Raw genomic sequence first — 23,997 nt, 5'->3', positions numbered from 1 at the left:
AGACCACAAGAGGGCGCGTGGATTAGACCACAAGAGGGCGTGTGGATGAGACCACAAGAGGGCGTGTGGATGAGACCACAAGAGGTCGCGTGGATGAGACCACAAGAGGGCGCGTGGATGAGACCACAAGAGGGCGCGTGGATGAGACCACAAGAGGGCGTGTGGATGAGACCACAAGAGGGCGAGTGGATTAGACCACAAGAGGGCGCGTGGATGAGACCACAAGAGGGCGCTTGGATTAGACCACAAGAGGGCGCATGGATTAGACCACAAGAGGGCGCGTGGATGAGACCACAAGAAGGCGCATGGATGAGAACACAAGAGGGCGCGTGGATTAGACCACAAGAGGGCGTGTGGATGAGACCACAAGAGGGCGTGTGGATGAGACCACAAGAGAGCGCGTGGATTAGACCACAAGAGGGCGCATGGATTAGACCACAAGAGGGCGTGTGGATGAGACCACAGGAGGGCGCATGGATTAGACCATGAGAGGGCGCGTGGATGAGACCACAAGAGGGCGCATGGATTAGACCATGAGAGGGCGCGTGGATGAGACCACAAGAGGGCGCGTGGATGAGACCACAAGAGGGCGCGTGGATGAGACCACAAGAGGGCGCATGGATGAGACCACAAGAGTGCGCGTGGATTAGACCACAAGAGGGCGCTTGGATGAGACCACAAGAGGGCGCGTGGATTAGACCACAAGAGGGCGCGTGGATAAGACCACAAGAGGGCGCATGGATGAGACCACAAGAGGGCGCGTGGATGAGACCACAAGAGGGCGCGTGGATGAGACCACAAGAGGGCGCGTGGATGAGACCACAAGAGGGCGCGTGGATGAGACCACAAGAGGGCGCATGGATTAGACCACAAGAGGGCGCGTGGATGAGACCAAAAGAGGGCGCGTGGATGAGACCACAAGAGGGCGCATGGATAAGACCACAAGAGGGCGCATGGATGAGACCACAAGAGGGCGCGTGGATGAGACCACAAGAGGGCGCATGGATTAGACCACAAGAGGGCGCGTGGATGAGACCACAAGAGGGCGCGTGGATGAGACCACAAGAGGGCGCGTGGATGAGACCACAAGAGGGCGCATGGATTAGACCACAAGAGGGCGCGTGGATGAGACCACAAGAGGGCGCGTGGATTAGACCACAAGAGGGCGCATGGATTAGACCACAAGAGGGCGCGTGAATGAGACCACAAGATGGCGCATGGATTAGACCACAAGAGGGCGCGTGGATGAGACCACAAGAGGGCGTGTGGATGAGACCACAAGAGGGCGTGTGGATGAGACCACAAGAGGGCGTGTGGATGAGACCACAAGAGGGCGTGTGGATGAGACCACAAGAGGGCGCGTGAATGAGACCACAAGTGGCCGTGTGGATTAGACCACAAGAGGGCGTGTGGATGAGACCACAAGAGGGCGCGTGGATTAAACCACAAGAGGGCGTGTGGATGAGACCACAAGAGGGCGTGTGGATGAGACCACAAGAGGGCGCGTGGATGAGATCACAAGAGGGCGCATGGATTAGACCACAAGAGGGCGCGTGGATTAGACCACAAGAGGGCGCGTGGATTAGACCACAAGAGGGCGCATGGATTAGACCACAAGAGGGCGCATGGATGAGACCACAAGAGGGCGCATGGATTAGACCACAAGAGGGCGTGTGGATGAGACCACAAGAGGGCGCGTGGATGAGACCACAAGAGGGCGCATGGATTAGACCACAAGAGGGTGTGTGGATGAGACCACAAGAGGGCGTGTGGATGAGACCACAAGAGGGCGTGTGGATGAGACCACAAGAGAGCGTGTGGATGAGACCACAAGAGGGCGCGTGGATGAGACCACAAGAGGGCGCTGGATTAGACCACAAGAGGGCGTGTGGATGAGACCACAAGAGGGCGTGTGGATGAGACCACAAGAGGGTGTGTGGATTAGACCACAAGAGGGCGCGTGGATTAGACCACAAGAGGGCGCATGGATTAGACCACAAGAGGGCGCATGGATGAGACCACAAGAGGGCGCTTGGATTAGACCACAAGAGGGCGTGTGGATGAGACCACAAGAGGGCGCGTGGATGAGACCACAAGAGGGCCCATGGATTAGACCACAAGAGGGTGTGTGGATGAGACCACAAGAGGGCGTGTGGATGAGACCACAAGAGAGCGTGTGGATGAGACCACAAGAGGGCGCGTGGATGAGACCACAAGAGGGCGCTGGATTAGACCACAAGAGGGCGTGTGGATGAGACCACAAGAGGGCGTGTGGATGAGACCACAAGAGGGTGTGTGGATTAGACCACAAGAGGGCGCGTGGATTAGACCACAAGAGGGCGTGTGGATGAGACCACAAGAGGGCGTGTGGATGAGACCACAAGAGGTCGCGTGGATGAGACCACAAGAGGGCGCGTGGATGAGACCACAAGAGGGCGCATGGATTAGACCACAAGAGGGCGCGTGGATGAGACCACAAGAGGGCGCATGGATTAGACCACAAGAAGGCGTGTGGATGAGACCACAGGAGGGCGCATGGATTAGACCATGAGAGGGCGCGTGGATGAGACCACAAGAGGGCGCGTGGATGAGACCACAAGAGGGCGCGTGGATGAGACCACAAGAGGGCGCATGGATTAGACCACAAGAGGGCGTGTGGATGAGACCACAAGAGGGCGCGTGGATGAGACCACAAGAGGGCGAGTGGATTAGACCACAAGAGGGCGCATGGATTAGACCACAAGAGGGCGCGTGGATGAGACCACAAGAAGGCGCATGGATGAGAACACAAGAGGGCGCGTGGATTAGACCACAAGAGAGCGCGTGGATTAGACCACAGGAGGGCGCGTGGATGAGACCACAAGAGGGTGCATGGATTAGACCACAAGAGGGCGTGTGGATGAGACCACAAGAGAGCGCGTGGATTAGACCACAAGAGGGCGCGTGGATGAGACCACAAGAGGGCGCGTGGATGAGACCACAAGAGGGCGCGTGGATGAGGCCACAAGAGGGCGCGTGGATTAGACCACAAGAGGGCGCGTGGATGAGACCACAAGAGGGCGCGTGGATGAGACCACAAGAGGGCGTGTGGATGAGACCACAAGAGGGCGTGTGGATTAGACCACAAGAGGGCGTGTGGATGAGACCACAACAGGGCGCGTGGATGAGACCACAAGAGGGCGCATGGATTAGACCACAAGAGGGCGCGTGGATGAGACCACAAGAGGGCGCATGGATTAGACCACAAGAGGGCGTGTGGATGAGACCACAGGAGGGCGCATGGATTAGACCATGAGAGGGCGCGTGGATGAGACCACAAGAGGGCGCGTGGATGAGACCACAAGAGGGCGCGTGGATGAGACCACAAGAGGGCGTGTGGATTAGACCACAAGAGGGCGCTTGGATGAGACCACAAGAGTGCGCGTGGATTAGACCACAAGAGGGCGCTTGGATGAGACCACAAGAGGGCGCGTGGATTAGACCACAAGAGGGCGCTTGGATGAGACCACAAGAGGGCGCGTGGATTAGACCACAAGAGGGCGCGTGGATAAGACCACAAGAGGGCGCATGGATGAGACCACAAGAGGGCGCGTGGATGAGACCACAAGAGGGCGCGTGGATGAGACCACAAGAGGGCGCGTGGATGAGACCACAAGAGGGCGCGTGGATGAGACCACAAGAGGGCGCGTGGATGAGACCACAAGAGGGCGCGTGGATGAGACCACAAGAGGGCGCATGGATAAGACCACAAGAGGGCGCATGGATGAGACCACAAGAGGGCGCGTGGATGAGACCACAAGAGGGCGCATGGATTAGACCACAAGAGGGCGCGTGGATGAGACCACAAGAGGGCGCGTGGATGAGACCACAAGAGGGCGCGTGGATGAGACCACAAGAGGGCGCATGGATTAGACCACAAGAGGGCGCGTGGATGAGACCACAAGAGGGCGCGTGGATTAGACCACAAGAGGGCGCATGGATTAGACCACAAGAGGGCGCGTGAATGAGACCACAAGATGGCGCATGGATTAGACCACAAGAGGGCGCGTGGATGAGACCACAAGAGGGCGTGTGGATGAGACCACAAGAGGGCGTGTGGATGAGACCACAAGAGGGCGTGTGGATGAGACCACAAGAAGGTGTGTGGATGAGACCACAAGAGGGCGCGTGAATGAGACCACAAGAGGCCGTGTGGATTAGACCACAAGAGGGCGTGTGGATGAGACCACAAGAGGGCGCGTGGATTAAACCACAAGAGGGCGTGTGGATGAGACCACAAGAGGGCGCGTGGATGAGACCACAAGATGGCGCGTGGATGAGACCACAAGAGGGCGCGTGGATGAGACCACAAGAGGGCGCATGGATTAGACCACAAGAGGGCGCGTGGATTAGACCACAAGAGGGCGCGTGGATTAGACCACAAGAGGGCGCATGGATTAGACCACAAGAGGGCGCGTGGATGAGACCACAAGAGGGCGCATGGATTAGACCACAAGAGGGCGTGTGGATGAGACCACAAGAGGGCGTGTGGATGAGACCACAAGAGGGTGTGTGGATTAGACCACAAGAGGGCGCGTGGATTAGACCACAAGAGGGCGTGTGGATGAGACCACAAGAGGTCGCGTGGATGAGACCACAAGAGGGCGCGTGGATGAGACCACAAGAGGGCGCATGGATTAGACCACAAGAGGGCGCGTGGATGAGACCACAAGAGGGCGCATGGATTAGACCACAAGAGGGCGTGTGGATGAGACCACAGGAGGGCGCATGGATTAGACCATGAGAGGGCGCGTGGATGAGACCACAAGAGGGCGCGTGGATGAGACCACAAGAGGGCGCGTGGATGAGACCACAAGAGGGCGCATGGATTAGACCACAAGAGGGCGTGTGGATGAGACCACAAGAGGGCGCGTGGATGAGACCACAAGAGGGCGAGTGGATTAGACCACAAGAGGGCGCATGGATTAGACCACAAGAGGGCGCGTGGATGAGACCACAAGAAGGCGCATGGATGAGAACACAAGAGGGCGCGTGGATTAGACCACGAGAGGGTGTGTGGATGAGACCAAAAGAGGGCGTGTGGATGAGACCACAAGAGGGCGCATGGATTAGACCACAGGAGGGCGCGTGGATGAGACCACAAGAGGGTGCATGGATTAGACCACAAGAGGGCGTGTGGATGAGACCACAAGAGAGCGCGTGGATTAGACCACAGGAGGGCGCGTGGATGAGACCACAAGAGGGTGCATGGATTAGACCACAAGAGGGCGTGTGGATGAGACCACAAGAGAGCGCGTGGATTAGACCACAAGAGGGCGCGTGGATGAGACCACAAGAGGGCGCGTGGATGAGACCACAAGAGGGCGCGTGGATGAGGCCACAAGAGGGCGCGTGGATTAGACCACAAGAGGGCGCGTGGATGAGACCACAAGAGGGCGCGTGGATGAGACCACAAGAGGGCGTGTGGATTAGACCACAAGAGGGCGTGTGGATGAGACCACAAGAGGGCGCGTGGATGAGACCACAAGAGGGCGCATGGATTAGACCACAAGAGGGCGCGTGGATGAGACCACAAGAGGGCGCATGGATTAGACCACAAGAGGGCGTGTGGATGAGACCACAGGAGGGCGCATGGATTAGACCATGAGAGGGCGCGTGGATGAGACCACGAGAGGGCGCGTGGATGAGACCACAAGAGGGCGCGTGGATGAGACCACAAGAGGGCGCATGGATGAGACCACAAGAGTGCGCGTGGATTAGACCACAAGAGGGCGCTTGGATGAGACCACAAGAGGGCGCGTGGATTAGACCACAAGAGGGCGCGTGGATAAGACCACAAGAGGGCGCATGGATGAGACCACAAGAGGGCGCGTGGATGAGACCACAAGAGGGCGCGTGGATGAGACCACAAGAGGGCGCGTGGATGAGACCACAAGAGGGCGCGTGGATGAGACCACAAGAGGGCGCGTGGATAAGACCACAAGAGGGCGCATGGATGAGACCACAAGAGGGCGCGTGGATGAGACCACAAGAGGGCGCATGGATTAGACCACAAGAGGGCGCGTGGATGAGACCACAAGAGGGCGCGTGGATGAGACCACAAGAGGGCGCGTGGATGAGACCACAAGAGGGCGCATGGATTAGACCACAAGAGGGCGCGTGGATGAGACCACAAGAGGGCGCGTGGATTAGACCACAAGAGGGCGCATGGATTAGACCACAAGAGGGCGCGTGAATGAGACCACAAGATGGCGCATGGATTAGACCACAAGAGGGCGCGTGGATGAGACCAAAAGAGGGCGTGTGGATGAGACCACAAGAGGGCGTGTGGATGAGACCACAAGAGGGCGTGTGGATGAGACCACAAGAGGGCGCGTGGATGAGACCACAAGAGGGCGCGTGAATGAGACCACAAGAGGCCGTGTGGATTAGACCACAAGAGGGCGTGTGGATGAGACCACAAGAGGGCGCGTGGATTAAACCACAAGAGGGCGTGTGGATGAGACCACAAGAGGGCGTGTGGATGAGACCACAAGATGGCGCGTGGATGAGACCACAAGAGGGCGCGTGGATGAGACCACAATAGGGCGCATGGATTAGACCACAAGAGGGCGCGTGGATTAGACCACAAGAGGGCGCGTGGATTAGACCACAAGAGGGCGCATGGATTAGACCACAAGAGGGCGCATGGATGAGACCACAAGAGGGCGCATGGATTAGACCACAAGAGGGCGTGTGGATGAGACCACAAGAGGGCGCGTGGATGAGACCACAAGAGGGCGCATGGATTAGACCACAAGAGGGTGTGTGGATGAGACCACAAGAGGGCGTGTGGATGAGACCACAAGAGAGCGTGTGGATGAGACCACAAGAGGGCGCGTGGATGAGACCACAAGAGGGCGCTGGATTAGACCACAAGAGGGCGTGTGGATGAGACCACAAGATGGCGCGTGGATGAGACCACAAGAGGGCGCGTGGATGAGACCACAAGAGGGCGCATGGATTAGACCACAAGAGGGCGCGTGGATTAGACCACAAGAGGGCGCGTGGATTAGACCACAAGAGGGCGCATGGATTAGACCACAAGAGGGTGTGTGGATGAGACCACAAGAGGGCGTGTGGATGAGACCACAAGAGAGCGTGTGGATGAGACCACAAGAGGGCGCGTGGATGAGACCACAAGAGGGCGCTGGATTAGACCACAAGAGGGCGTGTGGATGAGACCACAAGAGGGCGTGTGGATGAGACCACAAGAGGGTTTGTGGATTAGACCACAAGAGGGCGTGTGGATTAGACCACAAGAGGGCGTGTGGATTAGACCACAAGAGGGCGCATGGATCAGACCACAAGAGACTCCACACACGAGTCACTGCTCAGGCCACGCCTCCTGAACTCACGGAGGCCAAACAAACTCAACTATTGTGCAGAAGGCGTAAGGGTTAGGTTTGTTCTCTGTGCCACACTTTAAACACGTGTTTAGAGTTAATATATGTGTCTGTGTGTGTGTGTGTGTCTGTGTCTGTGTGTGTGTATGTGTGTGTGTGTGTGTGTGTCTGTGTATGTGTACGTGTGTGTGTGTGTCTGTGTGTGTGTCTGTGTATGTGTGTGTGTGTGTGTACGTGTGTGTACGTGTGTGTACGTGTGTGTGTGTGTGTGTGTGTCTGTGTATGTGTATGTGTGTGTGTACGTGTGTGTGTGTGTGTGTGTGTGTGTGTACGTGTGTGTGTGTGTGTGTGTGTGTGTACCTGTGCTGTGCTGTTCTTGTTCCTCTGAAGTCGTACATTTCCACATCTAAATCACATGACACACATGACACAGTGACAGACACATGTGGAACGCCTCATGTCCAGAGTCATTCTCAATCTGTCAATCAAAGGAACTCAGATATTCATCCTGCTGTGACTGGGCGGGGCCTGTTTAAGGACGATACGGTGGTTTAAATGTTGAATGGATTTTTTGGAGCCCAAATCTGAGTCTCATTTCCTCGTGGAGCGGACTGTCTATTAGTCCTGCCACGGGGGAGTGGCATGTGCACGGGGGAGTGGCATATGCACGGGGGAGTGGCATGTGCACGGGGGAGTGGCATGTGCACGGGGGAGTGGCATGAGCACGGGGGAGTGGCATGTGCACGGGGGAGTGGCATGAGCACGGGGGAGTGGCATGTGCACTGGGGAGTGGCATGAGCACGGGGGAGTGGCATGAGCACGGGGGAGTGGCATGAGCACGGGGGAGTGGCATGAGCACGGGGGAGTGGCATGAGCACGGGGGAGTGGCATGAGCACGGGGGAGTGGCATGAGCAGGAGACAATAGGAGGCTCATGGCCCATTAAAGGACTGAGAGGGAACAAAGAGGATTAAAGCCGCAAGCGGCATCCAACGGCCGCCTGCCTTCCGACTCTGCGCTTTCGACTTGATAAAGATGGCGCCCTTATTGTGTTGAATTAAAAAAGAACTTGACAGACGGCGACACATTGGACATGGCCAATCCAGTGCAAATGAACACAAGTGTCAGTCAAATGTGCTGCTCCGCCGCACAGAGACCGTAGCACTTAGAATATAAATATGGATAACTTTTGATGCCCCGCTTGTGTAGATGATATTTCCCAAAGTAAAGCTTGATCGAGCTATTGCCCACGGAGGAGTTTGTTAAAGTGTGAAGCATAAAAATGTGCTAATTTTAGAGATTTTGCGATTTTCCCATAGGGATAATATGGAGGTTTATGTCATCGCTACGACTACTCGTTTTGAACAAATGGGAGCAATTTTTAGATCTGCAATATCCCAAAATAAGTTGTCCAACTTTGCGGCTGCGCCGCACACAGAGCGTAAAAGGTATCACAAAAATGTCCAGAGGACGTACAACGATTTTGAAGTGTGTGGGACAAACACCCTAGGAGGAGTTTGTCAAAGTTTGACGTGAACAAAAGAGTTGACTCAGCGTGTTTTCATGTTCAAAGGAAGATGGCGGCCATAGGGTAAGTCTGGGGGCGTGGCCACAATCATATATATAGTTCGTCCTCATGACACAAATGCGTGTCCTGAATTTTGTAGTTTTACGACAAAGTTGACCTCGGGGCGTCTCCCACAGGCCCAATGTATTGTGACTTTTGTCGCTGTCGCGCCGTTTTTAACGGAAACAAAAATGGCCCAGAAAAAAATAGATGAAACTGAAGCTTTAATTTAACCTGTCGCACCTGGAGCAGTGGAGCGCTCCCATTGGCTGGCTGCCTCTGTGGGCGTGGCTTTGGCTGCAGGTGTTTTTAAAAGGAAAAGGACTGTGAGAGACTCCAGACTGAGACGCAAGACCTGCAACGACACAAGCAGAGAGACTAAACCAGGTCTAAAGCAGGACTAAACCAGAACTAAACCAGGTCTAAACCAGGACTAAACCAGGACTAAAGCAGGACTAAACCAGAACTAAACCAGGTCTAAACCAGGACTAAACCAGGACTAAAGCAGGACTAAACCAGGACTAAACCAGAACTAAACCAGGTCTAAACCAGGACTAAACCAGGACTAAAGCAGGACTAAACCAGGTCTAAACCAGGTCTAAACCAGGTCTAAACCAGGACTAAACCAGGTCTAAACCAGGTCTAAACCAGGTCTAAACCAGGTCTAAACCAGGACTAAACCAGGTGTAAACCAGGACTAAACAAGGTCTAAACCAGGTCTAAACCAAGTCTAAACCAGGACTAAACCAGGACTAAACCAGGTCCAAACCAGGTCCAAACCAGGACTAAACCAGGACTAAACAAGGACTAAACCAGGTCTAAACCAGGTCTAAACCAGGTCCAAACCAGGTCCAAACCAGGACTAAACCAGGACTAAACAAGGACTAAACCAGGTCTAAACCAGGTCCAAACCAGGTCCAAACCAGGACTAAACCAGGACTAAACCAGGTCTAAACCAGGTCCAAACCAGGACTGAACCAGGACTAAACCAGGTCTAAACCAGGACTAAACCAAGACTAAACCAGGACTAAACCAGGACTAACCCAGGTCTAAACCAGGACTAAACCAGGACTGAACCAGGTCTAAACCAGGTCTAAACCAGGTCTAAACCAGGTCTAAACCAGGGCTAAACCAGGACTAAACCAGGACTAAACCAGGTCTAAACCAGGTCAGAACCAGGTCTAAACCAGGACTGAACCAGGACTAAACCAGGACTAAACCAGGGCTGAACCAGGGCTAAACCAGGACTAAACCAGGGCTAAACCAGGGCTAAACCAGGTCGAAACCAGGACTAAACCAGGACTAAACCAGGACTAAACCAGGTCTAAACCAGGGCTGAACCAGGTCTAAACCAGGGATAAACCAGGACTAAACCAGGTCTAAACCAGGAATAAACCAGGACTAAACGCTGTACCGTGTATAAAAGCACTGGTGTGTGTGATGGGCATGGACCCGTCATTAGGGAGGTTGAGAAGCTCATCGGTCGTCATGGAGACGCGCTCCCTGTTGTCACGGTGACGCAGTGAGCTGACAGGCAGAGTCAGGAAGTTCAGCTCCTGCTCCGACAGACGCTCTCGGAGAACTGTGGAGGACAGAGTGAAGACACTTAGAAACACTCAGAGGTCTCCTGACAGAGTCTGGACTCATGGAGACTTTGAGGTGTAGTTTTGGACGTCTCCTGACAGAGTCTGGACTCATGGAGACTTTGAGGTGTAGTTTTGGACGTCTCCTGACAGAGTCTGGACTCATGGAGACTTTGAGGTGTAGTTTTGGACGTCTCCTGACAGAGTCTGGACTCATGGAGACTTTGAGGTGTAGTTTTGGACGTCTCCTGACAGAGTCTGGACTCATGGAGACTTTGAGGTGTAGTTTTGGACGTCTCCTGACAGAGTCTGGACTCATGGAGACTTTAAGGTGTAGTTTTGGACGTCTCCTGACAGAGTCTGGACTCATGGAGACTTTAAGGTGTAGTTTTGGACGTCTCCTGACAGAGTCTGGACTCATGGAGACTTTGAGGTGTAGTTTTGGACGTCTCCTGACAGAGTCTGGACTCATGGAGACTTTGAGGTGTAGTTTTGGACGTCTCCTGACAGAGTCTGGACTCATGGAGACTTTGAGGTGTAGTTTTGGACGTCTCCTGACAGAGTCTGGACTCATGGAGACTTTGAGGTGTAGTTTAGGACGTCTCCTGACAGAGTCTGGACTCATGGAGACTTTGAGGTGTAGTTTTGGACGTCTCCTGACAGAGTCTGGACTCATGGAGACTTTGAGGTGTAGTTTTGGACGTCTCCTGACAGAGTCTGGACTCATGGAGACTTTCAGGTGTAGTTTTGGACGTCTCCTGACAGAGTCTGGACTCATGGAGACTTTGAGGTGTAGTTTTGGACGTCTCCTGACAGAGTCTGGACTCATGGAGACTTTCAGGTGTAGTTTTGGACGTCTCCTGACAGAGTCTGGACTCATGGAGACTTTGAGGTGTAGTTTTGGACGTCTCCTGACAGAGTCTGGACTCATGGAGACTTTGAGGTGTAGTTTTGGACGTCTCCTGACAGAGTCTGGACTCATGGAGACTTTGAGGTGTAGTTTTGGACGTCTCCTGGATTGATTTGAAAGTGCTTCGTACCATCCCGGTTTCGGAGCGCGCTCAGTGCGGTCTTGCGGGGGGAGGAGAGGTGCAGCCCCAGCCCCACCCTCTTTGGTGTGATTCCATGACGACTGAGTTCAAAGTCTGTGATGTAGGCGTCGAGGGCGGCGGAGGCAGACACGTACTCCTGCAGAGACACAAACTCATGTGAACAGAAGTAAAAACAGGCCAAACATGCAGTGAATTCAAATGTATTTAGTAACAGTTTCTGTGCCATGGTCCAATCAGAGAGCTGTATTCTGAACATGACTTTCACTCAGAGCATGTGCAGTTCCTCAGACGTCCAGGAGGGTCCATCATCTGGAGATGTTTCCACTCACATCCAAACATCATTCTCAATCTGTGGACCTCGTCTGAGAACTCACATATTTATCCTAATGGATGTAATCAGGTACTCATCAGTGATGAGGAGCTGAAGCAGCTAACAATATGAGTAATATGGTTCATTACAGGGCTGTTATGGTAACAAAGAAGATTAGATTCGGGTAAAACTTAAAACACTACAAACAATAGATACAGAAGACAGGCTTTTATCAGGAAGCTCCTCCCAGTGGGCGGGGCTTACTCAAAGTAGGATGAGTTCTTCCACAGATTGAGAATGACTTGTCAAAAACTGTGTCCAGACCAAACAACTGAAGCTTTTTCTACACTTTCACTTTGAGGTGCATTAGATTAGAGCCTCAGATTAAAACACTCTGGCATCACACTGGCATCACACTGGCAACACACTGGCAACACACTGGTATCGCACTGGCATCACACTGGCAACACACTGGCAACACACTGGCAACACACTGGCATCACACTGGAATCACACTGGTAACACACTGGCATCACACTGGTAACACACTGGCATCACACTGGCAACACACTGGTAACACACTGGTAACACACTGGCAACCCACTGGTAACACACTGGGATCACACTGGCACCACACTGGCAGCACACTGGTAACACACTGGCATCACACTGGCAACCCACTGGTAACACACTGGGATCACACTGGCACCACATTGGCATCACACTGGTAAAACACTGGCATCACACTGGTAACACACTGGCAACCCACTGGTAACACACTGGGATCACACTGGCATCACACTGGCACCACATTGGCATCACACTGGTAAAACACTGGCATCACACTGGTAACACACTGGTAACACACTGGCATCACACTGGCAACACACTGGTAACACACTGGCAACCCACTGGTAACACACTGGTAACACACTGGCATCACACTGGCAACACACTGGTAACACACTGGGATCACACTGGCATCACACTGGCAACCCACTGGTAACACACTGGCAACCCACTGGTAACACACTGGGATCACACTGGCATCACACTGGCATCACACTGGCACCACACTGGCATCACACTGGTAACACACTGGCAAAATACTGGCATCACACTGGCATCACACTGGTAACATACTGGTAACACAGGTAAAACACTGGCATCACACTGGTAACACACTGGCATCCAACTGGCAACACACTGGTAACACACTGGCATCGCACTGGCAACACACTGGCATCACACTGGCATCACACTGGCATCACACTGGCAACACACTGGCAACATACTGGCATCACACTGGCAACACACTGGCATCACACTGGCAACACACTGGCAATACACTGGCATCACACTGGCATCACACTGGCATCCCACTGGCATCACACTGGCATCACACTGGCTTCACACTGGCAACACACTGGCAACACACTGGCAACACACTGGCAACACACTAGCATTGCCCTAGCATCGCCCTAGCATCGCACTGGCATCACACTGGCAACACACTGGTGAGACACTGGTATCACACTGGTATCACACTGGCATCGCACTGGCATCGCACTGGCAACACACTGGTAACACACTGGAATCACAATGGCAACACACTGGCATCACACTGGCAACCCACTGGTAACACACTGGGATCACTCTGGCAACCTACTGGTAACACACTGGAATCACACTGGCATCACACTGGCGTCACACTGGCAACACACTGGGATCACACTGGCATCACACTGGCACCACACTGGCACCACACTGGCATCACACTGGCATCACACTGGCAACACACTAGCATCGCCCTAGCATCGCACTGGCATCACACTGGCAACAAACTGGTATCACACTGGCAACACACTGGCATCGCACTGGCATCGCACTGGAAACACACTGGCATCACACTGGCAACACACTGGTAAAACACTGGCATCGCACTGGCATCACACTGGCATCACACTGGCAACACACTGGCAACACACTGGCACCGCACTGGCACCGCACTGGCACCGCACTGGCATCGCACTGGCAACACACTGGCATCACACTGGCAACCCACTGGCAACCCACTGGCAACCCACTGGCAACCCACTGGTAACACACTGGGATCACACTGGCATCACACTGGCATCACACTGGCATCACACTGGCAACACACTGGCAACACACTGGAATCACACTGGCATCACACTGGCAACACACTGGCAACACACTGGAATCACACTGGCAACATACTGGCAACATACTGGCAACATACTGGCAACACACTGGTAAAACACTGGCATCACACTGGCAACACACTGGCAACACACTGGCAACACACTGGCAACACACTGGGATCACACTGGCAACCCACTGGTAACACATTAGCATCGCCCTAGCATCGCCCTAGCATCGCCCTAGCATCGCACTGGCAACACACTGGTGAGACACTGGTATCACACTGGGATCACACTGGGATCACACTGGGACCACACTGGCACCACACTGGTAACACACTGGTAACACACTGGTAACAGACTGGTAGCACACTTGCATCACACTGGCATCACACTGGCATTACACTGGCATTACACTGGCAACACACTGGCATCACACTGGCAACACACTGGCATCGAACTGGCATCGCACTGGCAACACACTGGTAACACACTGGCATCGCACTGGCATCACAATGGTAAAACACTAGCTACACACTGGCAACACACTGGCATCACACTGGCATCACACTGGCAACACACTGGTAAAACACTGGCATCACACTGGCACCACACTGGGATCACACTGGCATCACACTGGCAACACACTGTTAAAACACTGGCACCACACTGGCATCACACTGGTAACACACTGGGATCACACTGGGATCACACTGGCATCACACTGGCATCACACTGGCATCACACTGGCATCACATTGGGATCACACTGGCATCACACTGGCACCACACTGGGATCACACTGGCATCACACTGGACTCACACTGGCACCACACTGGGATCACACTGGCATCACACTGGCATCACACTGGCAATACACTGGTAACACACTGGCATCACACTGGCATCCCACTGGCATCCCACTGGTAACATACTGGCACCACACTGGTAAAACACTGGTATCACACTGGCAACACACTGGCAACACACTGGCAACACACTGGCAACACACTGGGATCACACTGGCAACCCACTGGTAACACATTAGCATCGCCCTAGCATCGCCCTAGCATCGCACTGGCAACACACTGGTGAGACACTGGTATCACACTGGGATCACACTGGCACCACACTGGCACCAAACTGGCACCACACTGGTAACACACTGGTAACACTGGTAACACACTGGTAGCACACTTGCATCACACTGGCATCACACTGGCATTACACTGGCATTACACTGGCAACACACTGGTAACACACTGGCATCGCACTGGCATCACAATGGTAAAACACTAGCTACACACTGGCAACACACTGGCATCACACTGGCATCACACTGGCAACACACTGGTAAAACACTGGCATCACACTGGCACCACACTGGGATCACACTGGCATCACACTGGCAACACACTGTTAAAACACTGGCACCACACTGGCATCACACTGGTAACACACTGGGATCACACTGGCATCACACTGGCATCACACTGGCATCACACTGGCATCACATTGGGATCACACTGGCATCACACTGGCACCACACTGGCATCACACTGGCATCACACTGGACTCACACTGGCACCACACTGGGATCACACTGGCATCACACTGGCATCACACTGGCAATACACTGGTAACACACTGGTAACACACTGGCATCGCACTGGCATCACAATGGTAAAACACTAGCTACACACTGGCAACACACTGGCATCACACTGGCATCACACTGGCAACACACTGTTAAAACACTGGCACCACACTGGCATCACACTGGTAACACACTGGGATCACACTGGGATCACACTGGCATCACACTGGCATCACACATGTATCACACTGGCAACACACTGGTAAAACACTGGCATCGCACTGGCATCACACTGGCAACACACTGGCATCACACTGGCAACACACTGGCAACACACTGGCACCGCACTGGCACCGCACTGGCACCGCACTGGCATCGCACTGGCAACCCACTGGCAACCCACTGGCAACCCACTGGCAACCCACTGGCATCACACTGGCATCACACTGGCATCACACTGGCATCACACTGGCAACACACTGGCAACACACTGGCAACACACTGGCAACACACTGGTAACACACTGGTAACACTGGTAACACACTGGTAGCACACTTGCATCACACTGGCATCACACTGGCATTACACTGGCATTACACTGGCAACACACTGGCATCACACTGGCATCACACTGGCAACACACTGGCAACACACTGGCAACACACTGGCATCACACTGGCAACACACTGGCAACACACTGGCAACACACTGGAATCACACTGGCATCACACTGGCAACACACTGGCAACACACTGGCAACACACTGGCATCACACTGGCAACACACTGGCAACACACTGGCAACACATTAGCATCGCCCTAGCATCGCCCTAGCATCGCCCTAGCATCGCACTGGCAACACACTGGTGAGACACTGGTATCACACTGGGATCACACTGGGATCACACTGGCACCACACTGGCACCACACTGGTAACACACTGGTAACACACTGGTAACACACTGGTAGCACACTGGTAGCACACTTGCATCACACTGGCATCACACTGGCATCACACTGGCATTACACTGGCAACACACTGGCATCACACTGGCAACGCACTGGCATCGAACTGGCATCGCACTGGCAACACACTGGTAACACACTGGCATCGCACTGGCATCACAATGGTAAAACACTAGCTACACACTGGCAACACACTGGCATCACACTGGCATCACACTGGCAACACACTGGCATCACACTGGCAACACACTGGCAACACACTGTTAAAACACTGGCACCACACTGGCATCACACTGGTAACACACTGGGATCACACTGGGATCACACTGGCATCACACTGGCATCACACTGGCATCACACTGGCATCACACTGGCATCACATTGGGATCACACTGGCATCACACTGGCATCACACTGGCATCACACTGGCACCACACTGGGATCACACTGGGATCACACTGGCATCACACTGGCATCACACTGGCACCACACTGGGATCACACTGGGATCACACTGGCATCACACTGGCATCACACTGGCAATACACTGGTAACACACTGGCATCACACTGGCATCCCACTGGCATCCCACTGGCATCCCACTGGTAACATACTGGCACCACACTGGTAAAACACTGGCATCACACTGGTAACACACTGGCAACACACTGGCATCACACTGGCATCACACTGGCAACACACTGGCAACATACTGGCAACATACTGGCAACACACTGGCATCACACTGGCAACACACTGTTAAAACACTGGCACCACACTGGCATCACACTGGTAACACACTGGGATCACACTGGGATCACACTGGCATCACACTGGCATCACACTGGCATCACACTGGTAACATACTGGCACCACACTGGTAAAACACTGGCATCACACTGGTAACACACTGGCAACACACTGGCATCACACTGGCATCACACTGGCATCACACTGGCATCACACTGGCAACACACTGGCAACACACTGGCAACATACTGGCAACACATTAGCATCGCCCTAGCATCGCCCTAGCATCGCACTGGCAACACACTGGTGAGACACTGGTATCACACTGGGATCACACTGGCACCACACTGGCACCACACTGGCACCACACTGGCACCAAACTGGCACCACACTGGTAACACACTGGTAACACTGGTAACACACTGGTAGCACACTTGCATCACACTGGCATCACACTGGCATTACACTGGCATTACACTGGCAACACACTGGCATCACACTGGCAACACACTGGCATCGAACTGGCATCGCACTGGCAACACACTGGTAACACACTGGCATCGCACTGGCATCACAATGGTAAAACACTAGCTACACACTGGCAACACACTGGCATCACACTGGCAACACACTGGTAAAACACTGGCATCACACTGGCAACACACTGGTAACACACTGGCATCGCACTGGCATCACAATGGTAAAACACTAGCTACACACTGGCAACACACTGGCATCACACTGGCATCACACTGGCAACACACTGGTAAAACACTGGCATCACACTGGCACCACACTGGGATCACACTGGCATCACACTGACATCACATTGGGATCACACTGGCATCACACTGGCACCACACTGGGATCACACTGGCATCACACTGGCACCACACTGGGATCACACTGGCATCACACTGGCATCACACTGGCATCACACTGGCATCACACCGGCAATACACTGGTAACACACTGGCATCACACTGGCATCCCACTGGCATCCCACTGGCAACACACTGGTAACATACTGGCACCACACTGGTAAAACACTGGCATCACACTGGCATCACACTGGCATCACACTGGCTTCACACTGGCATCACACTGGCATCACACTGGCAACACACTGGCAACACACTGGCAACACACTGGCAAATCACTGGCAACACAATGGTAACACAATGGTAACACTGGCATCACACTGGCAACCCACTGGCAACCCACTGGCAACCCACTGGTAACATACTGGCACCACACTGGCATCGCACTGGCATCCAACTGGCAACACACTGGTAAATAACTGGCAACACAATGGTAACACACTGACATCGCACTGGCATCCCACTGGCAACACTGGCATCACACTGGCATCACACTGGTAACACACTGGTAAAACACTGGCATCACACTGGCACCACACTGGGATCACACTGGCATCACACTGGCAACACACTGTTAAAACACTGGCACCACACTGGCATCACACTGGTAACACACTGGGATCACACTGGCATCACACTGGCATCACATTGGGATCACACTGGCATCACACTGGCACCACACTGGTAACACACTGGCATCACACTGGCAACACACTGGTAACACACTGGTAACACACTGGTAACACACTGGTAACACACTGGCATCACACTGGCAACCCACTGGGATCACAGTGGCACCACACTGGCAACACACTGGTAACACACTGGTAACACACTGGTAACACACTGGTAACACACTGGTAACACACTGGCTTCACACTGGCATCACACTGGCAACCCACTGGTAACACACACTGGGATCACACTGGGATCACACTGGCATCACACTGGTAAAACACTGGCATCACACTGGTAAAACACTGGCATCACACTGGCATCACACTGGCAATACACTGGCATCACACTGGCAACACACTGGCATCACACTGGCATCACACTGGCAACCCACTGGTAACACAGACTGGGATCACACTGGCATCACACTGGTAAAACACTGGAGTCACACTGGCATCACACTGGCAAAACACTGGCATCACACTGGCAAAACACTGGCATCACACTGGCAACACACTGGCATCACACTGGCAACACACTGGCATCACACTGGCAACCCACTGGTAACACACACTGGGATCACACTGGGATCACACTGGCATCACACTGGTAAAACACTAGAGTCACACTGGCATCACACTGGCATCACACTGGCAATACACTGGCATCACACTGGCAACACACTGGCAACACACTGGCAACCCACTGGCAACCCACTGGCAACACACTGGTAAAACACTGGCAACAAACTGGTAAAACACTGGCAACACACTGGCATCACACTGGTAACAAACTGGCAAAACACTGGCATCGCACTGGCATCGCACTGGCAACACACTGGCATCCCACTGGCAACACACTGGCATCACACTGGCATCACACTGGCATCGCACTGGCAACGCACTGGCAACGCACTGGCAACGCACTGGCAACGCACTGGCAACGCACTGGCAACGCACTGGCAACACACTGGCATCACACTGGCAACAGACTGGTAACACACTGGTATCACACTGGCAACACACTGGCAACACACTGGCATCACACTGGCAACACACTGGCAACACACTGGCATCACACTGGCATATCACTGGCATCATACTGGCAACACACTGGCAACACACTGGCAACACACTGGAAACGCACTGGCAACGCACTGGCATCGCACTGGCGTCGCACTGGCAACACACTTGTAAAACACTGGCATCACAATGGCAACACACTGGCATCACACTGGCAACACACTGGCAACAAACTAGCATCACACTGGCATCACACTGGCATCACACTGGCAACACACTGGCAACACAATGGCAACACACTGGCATCACATTGGCATCACACTGGCATCACACTGGCATCACACTGGCATCACACTGGCATCACACTGGCATCACACTGGCAACACACTAGCATCGCCCTAGCATCGCCCTAGCATCGCACTGGTATCACACTGGCAACACACTGGTAACATACTGGCATCGCACTGGCAACACACTGGTAAAACACTGGCATCACACTGGCAACACACTGACATCACACTGGCATCACACTGGCATCACACTGGCAACACACTGGTAAAACACTGGCAACACACTGGCATCACACTGGAAATCCACTGGTAACACACTGGCAACCCACTGGTAACACACTGGAATCACACTGGCACCGCACTGGCATCACACTGACATCACACTGGCATCACACTGGCATCACACTGGCATCACACTGGCAACACACTGGCAACACACTGACATCACACTGGCATCACACTGGCATCACACTGGCATCACACTGGCAACACACTGGTAAAACACTGGCATCACACTGGCATCACACTGGCATCAAACTGGTAACACACTGGGATCACACTGGCAACCCAATGGTAACACACTGGCAACCCAATGGTAACACACTGGCATCACACTGGCATCACACTGGAAACCCACTGGTAACACACTGGGATCACACTGGCATCACACAAGCATCACACTGGCAACACAATGGTAACACACTGGTAACATACTGGCACCACACTGGTAAAACACTGGCATCACACTGGCAACACACTGGCAACACACTGGCAACACACTGGCATCACACTGGCATCGCACTGGCATCGCACTGGCATCGCACTGGCAACACACTGGTAACACACTGGTAACACACTGGTAACACACTGGCATCGCACTGGCAACACACTGGCAACACACTGGTAACACACTGGTAACACACTGGCATCACACTGGTAACACACTGGTATCACACTGGCAACAAACTGGCAACACACTGGTAAAACACTGGCATCACACTGGCAACACACTGGTAAAACACTGGCATCACACTGGCAAAACACTGGCATCACACTGGCAACACACTGGCATCACACTGGCAACACACTGGCATCGCACTGGCATCACACTGGCAACACACTGGCAACACACTGGCATCGCACTGGCATCACACTGGCAACACACTTGTAAAACACTGGCATCACACTGGCAACACACTGGCATCACACTGGCAACACACTGGCAACACACTGGCAACACACTGGCAACACACTGGCAACACACTGGCAACACACTGGCATCGCACTGGCATCGCACTGGCATCGCACTGGCAACACACTTGTAAAACACTGGCATCACACTGGCAACACACTGGCATCACACTGGCAACACACTGGCAACACACTGGCATCACACTGGCAACACACTGGCAACACACTGGCATCGCACTGGCATCACACTGGCATCACACTGGCAACACACTGGCATCACACTGGCAACACACTGGTAAAACACTGGCATCACACTGGCAACACACTGGCAACACACTGGTAAAACACTGGCAACACACTGGCAACACACTGGCATCACACTGGTAACCCTGGTAACCGTGTCAGTCTGACCTTGCGGTTGTAGGAGAAGGAGGAGCTGAGGCCGGGCGGCTGGAGGCTGCTGGTTAAATGCCCGGAGCTGGAGAGCAGAGACGTGACCGTGGACTCAGGAGAGAGCGAGGTCACAGAGGTCACAGGGGTCACAGAGGTCATCCTGACATTCTGGGTCAGAGCCAGACACGACGAAGGTCATGGAAAAGTCTTCAACCATCAGGGATCAGGCCTGCCACGACAACACAATATAAAGCTGCAAAGACGTCACCATGACAACAATGACCTAAAGCAGGACGACCACAGTCACGTCTTTATGTCAACACTTTTGTCACACGGAAACAAATAAACAGCTAAATATCCAGATCCAAAATATTTCTCCAACTGTAGTATTTGTACTTTTCCTGCAGTATTTGTACTTTTCCTGTAGTATTTGTACTTTTCCTGTTGCACTTTGTCATTTTGTCTGTAAAAGTGCTTCACAAATAAAGCTCAATGTGGAACTTTTCATCAGAAACACAGCAGTTCTCTCTTTGAGCGTTTACAGCATTTACCCTTTTATTCAGCAGATCACGTGAGCGCGTGGCTTTGGTTGGAGCTTGTTTACATCTCAGTTTGCTGCTAACAGAGCTAGCCTCAGAAGCTAACAGAGCTAGCCTCAGAAGCTAACAGAACTAGCCTCAGAAGCTAACAGAGCTAGCCTCAGAAGCTAACAGAACTAGCCTCAGAAGCTAACAGAGCTAGCCTCAGAAGCTAACAGAACTAGCCTCAGAAGCTAACAGAGCTACAGACGCGCAGACGTTAGCTTTTCTATAGAAAGTTCGACATTAGAGTTCGGAGGCTTGACACGAGCTCAAACTCGTCCTGAACCGGAAACAGCGCGTGTCAAACACGTTCAGACGCTGCGGTTTCATTTCCGGTAAAGTTTGACAAAACAGAGAAAACAACGAAATCTCGACAAACTTTCAAACTCCGCGGTCTCTGTGTCGGCGCTGATCCAGGGTCAGTTAGCGTTAGCATTAGCGTTAGCATTAGCAGCTAGCACGTCCGGTGTACACTTCCGCTCGCACACGTGACCACATTGCGCACGTTCACGCGCCTCCGTGAGGTGAGGACGTTGTCTGCAGTTGCCACGGCAACACCCGAGTCATTCACGGAAAACACCGAACTACAGCTCGACTGTTTGACTGTAGCGCCACCTGCCGCTCACACGCGGCTTTTCTGCCTTTATTCCGTTTATGATCATTTTATAATATAAACATAAAGCTGTAACTCACTTATTTCCACTGAAATCCACACTTTGTTCTTCAAACACACAAATAAACAAATACCTCAAAATGAAATAATAAAATGAATAGGACTTTTATCTGGACATTTTCCAGAGGGTCAAGGTCAGCTCCAGAGGGTCAGCTCCAGAGGGTCAGCTCCAGGGGGTCAGCTCCAGAGGGTCAGCTCCAGAGGGTCAGCTCCAGGGGGTCAGCTCCAGGGGGTCAGGGGGTCAGGGTCAGCTCCAGAGGGTCAGCTCCAGAGGGTCAGCTCCAGAGGGTCAGGGGGTCAAGGACAGCTCCAGAGGGTCAGAGGTCAGAGGGCACGTGGAGCCTGGCGTATGTGGCATAAGAAGAGACCAAGAAGTACGTGATATTTGTCAAGTTTTATTGTTTGTATATTTAAACTTCCTGTGGCATGTCAGCTGTAGCGGTCAGAGCTGGACGTCGCTCGAGTCGTGTCTCCAGTCGTGTCTCCAGCCGTGTCTCCAGTCGTGTGTCCAGTCGTGTCTCCAGTCGTGTGTCCAGTCGTGTGTCCAGTCGTGTGTCCAGTCGTGTCTCCAGTCTTGTCTCCAGTCGTGTCTCCAGTCGTGTCTCCAGCCGTGTCTCCAGTCGTGTCTCCAGTCGTGTCTCCAGCCGTGTCTCCAGTCGTGTGTCCAGTCGTGTCTCCAGTCGTGTCTCCAGCCGTGTCTCCAGTCGTGTGTCCAGCCGTGTCTCCAGCCATGTCTCCAGCCGTGTCTCCAGTCGTGTCTCCAGTCGTGTGTCCAGTCGTGTCTCCAGTCGTGTGTCCAGTCGTGTCTCCAGTCGTGTCTCCAGTCGTGTGTCCAGTCGTGTGTCCAGCCGTGTCTCCAGCCGTGTCTCCAGCCGTGTCTCCAGTCGTGTCTCCAGCCGTGTCTCCAGCCGTGTGTCCAG

The 23,997-nt window shown here is 53.4% G+C and overlaps 1 protein-coding gene across 2 annotated transcripts in view; it reads right to left on the bottom strand.

Annotated features, from left to right (window-relative positions):
• cunh18orf54 (chromosome unknown C18orf54 homolog) overlaps positions 1-22,854 on the bottom strand; it is a 39,041-nt gene extending 16,187 nt beyond the window's left edge. Inside the window, exons 1-6 of one of the 2 annotated variants that reach the window (XM_072453331.1) lie at positions 22,784-22,854; positions 21,842-22,052; positions 11,575-11,722; positions 10,366-10,533; positions 9,195-9,306; positions 7,746-7,791 (exon numbers count right to left, since the gene is read on the bottom strand). In XM_072453331.1, the coding sequence (XP_072309432.1) occupies positions 7,746-7,791; positions 9,195-9,306; positions 10,366-10,533; positions 11,575-11,722; positions 21,842-21,982 (615 nt within the window). In that variant the 5' untranslated portion in view covers positions 21,983-22,052; positions 22,784-22,854. Of the gene's footprint in view, positions 1-7,745; positions 7,792-9,194; positions 9,307-10,365; positions 10,534-11,574; positions 11,723-21,841; positions 22,053-22,374; positions 22,730-22,783 lie in introns of those variants that run through there. The other variant, XM_072453332.1, reaches the window with a different exon arrangement.
• Positions 22,855-23,997: the final 1,143 nt, after the last annotated feature.

Source organism: Eucyclogobius newberryi, unplaced genomic scaffold (genome assembly GCF_026437365.1).
Source record: "Eucyclogobius newberryi isolate DKJ021-1_F unplaced genomic scaffold, fEucNew1.0.hap1 SCAF_2, whole genome shotgun sequence".
Classification (NCBI taxonomy): domain Eukaryota; kingdom Metazoa; phylum Chordata; class Actinopteri; order Gobiiformes; family Gobiidae; genus Eucyclogobius; species Eucyclogobius newberryi.
Note: the sequence above shows the minus strand (reverse complement) of the source record. Positions and strands in the feature narration are given on the sequence as shown.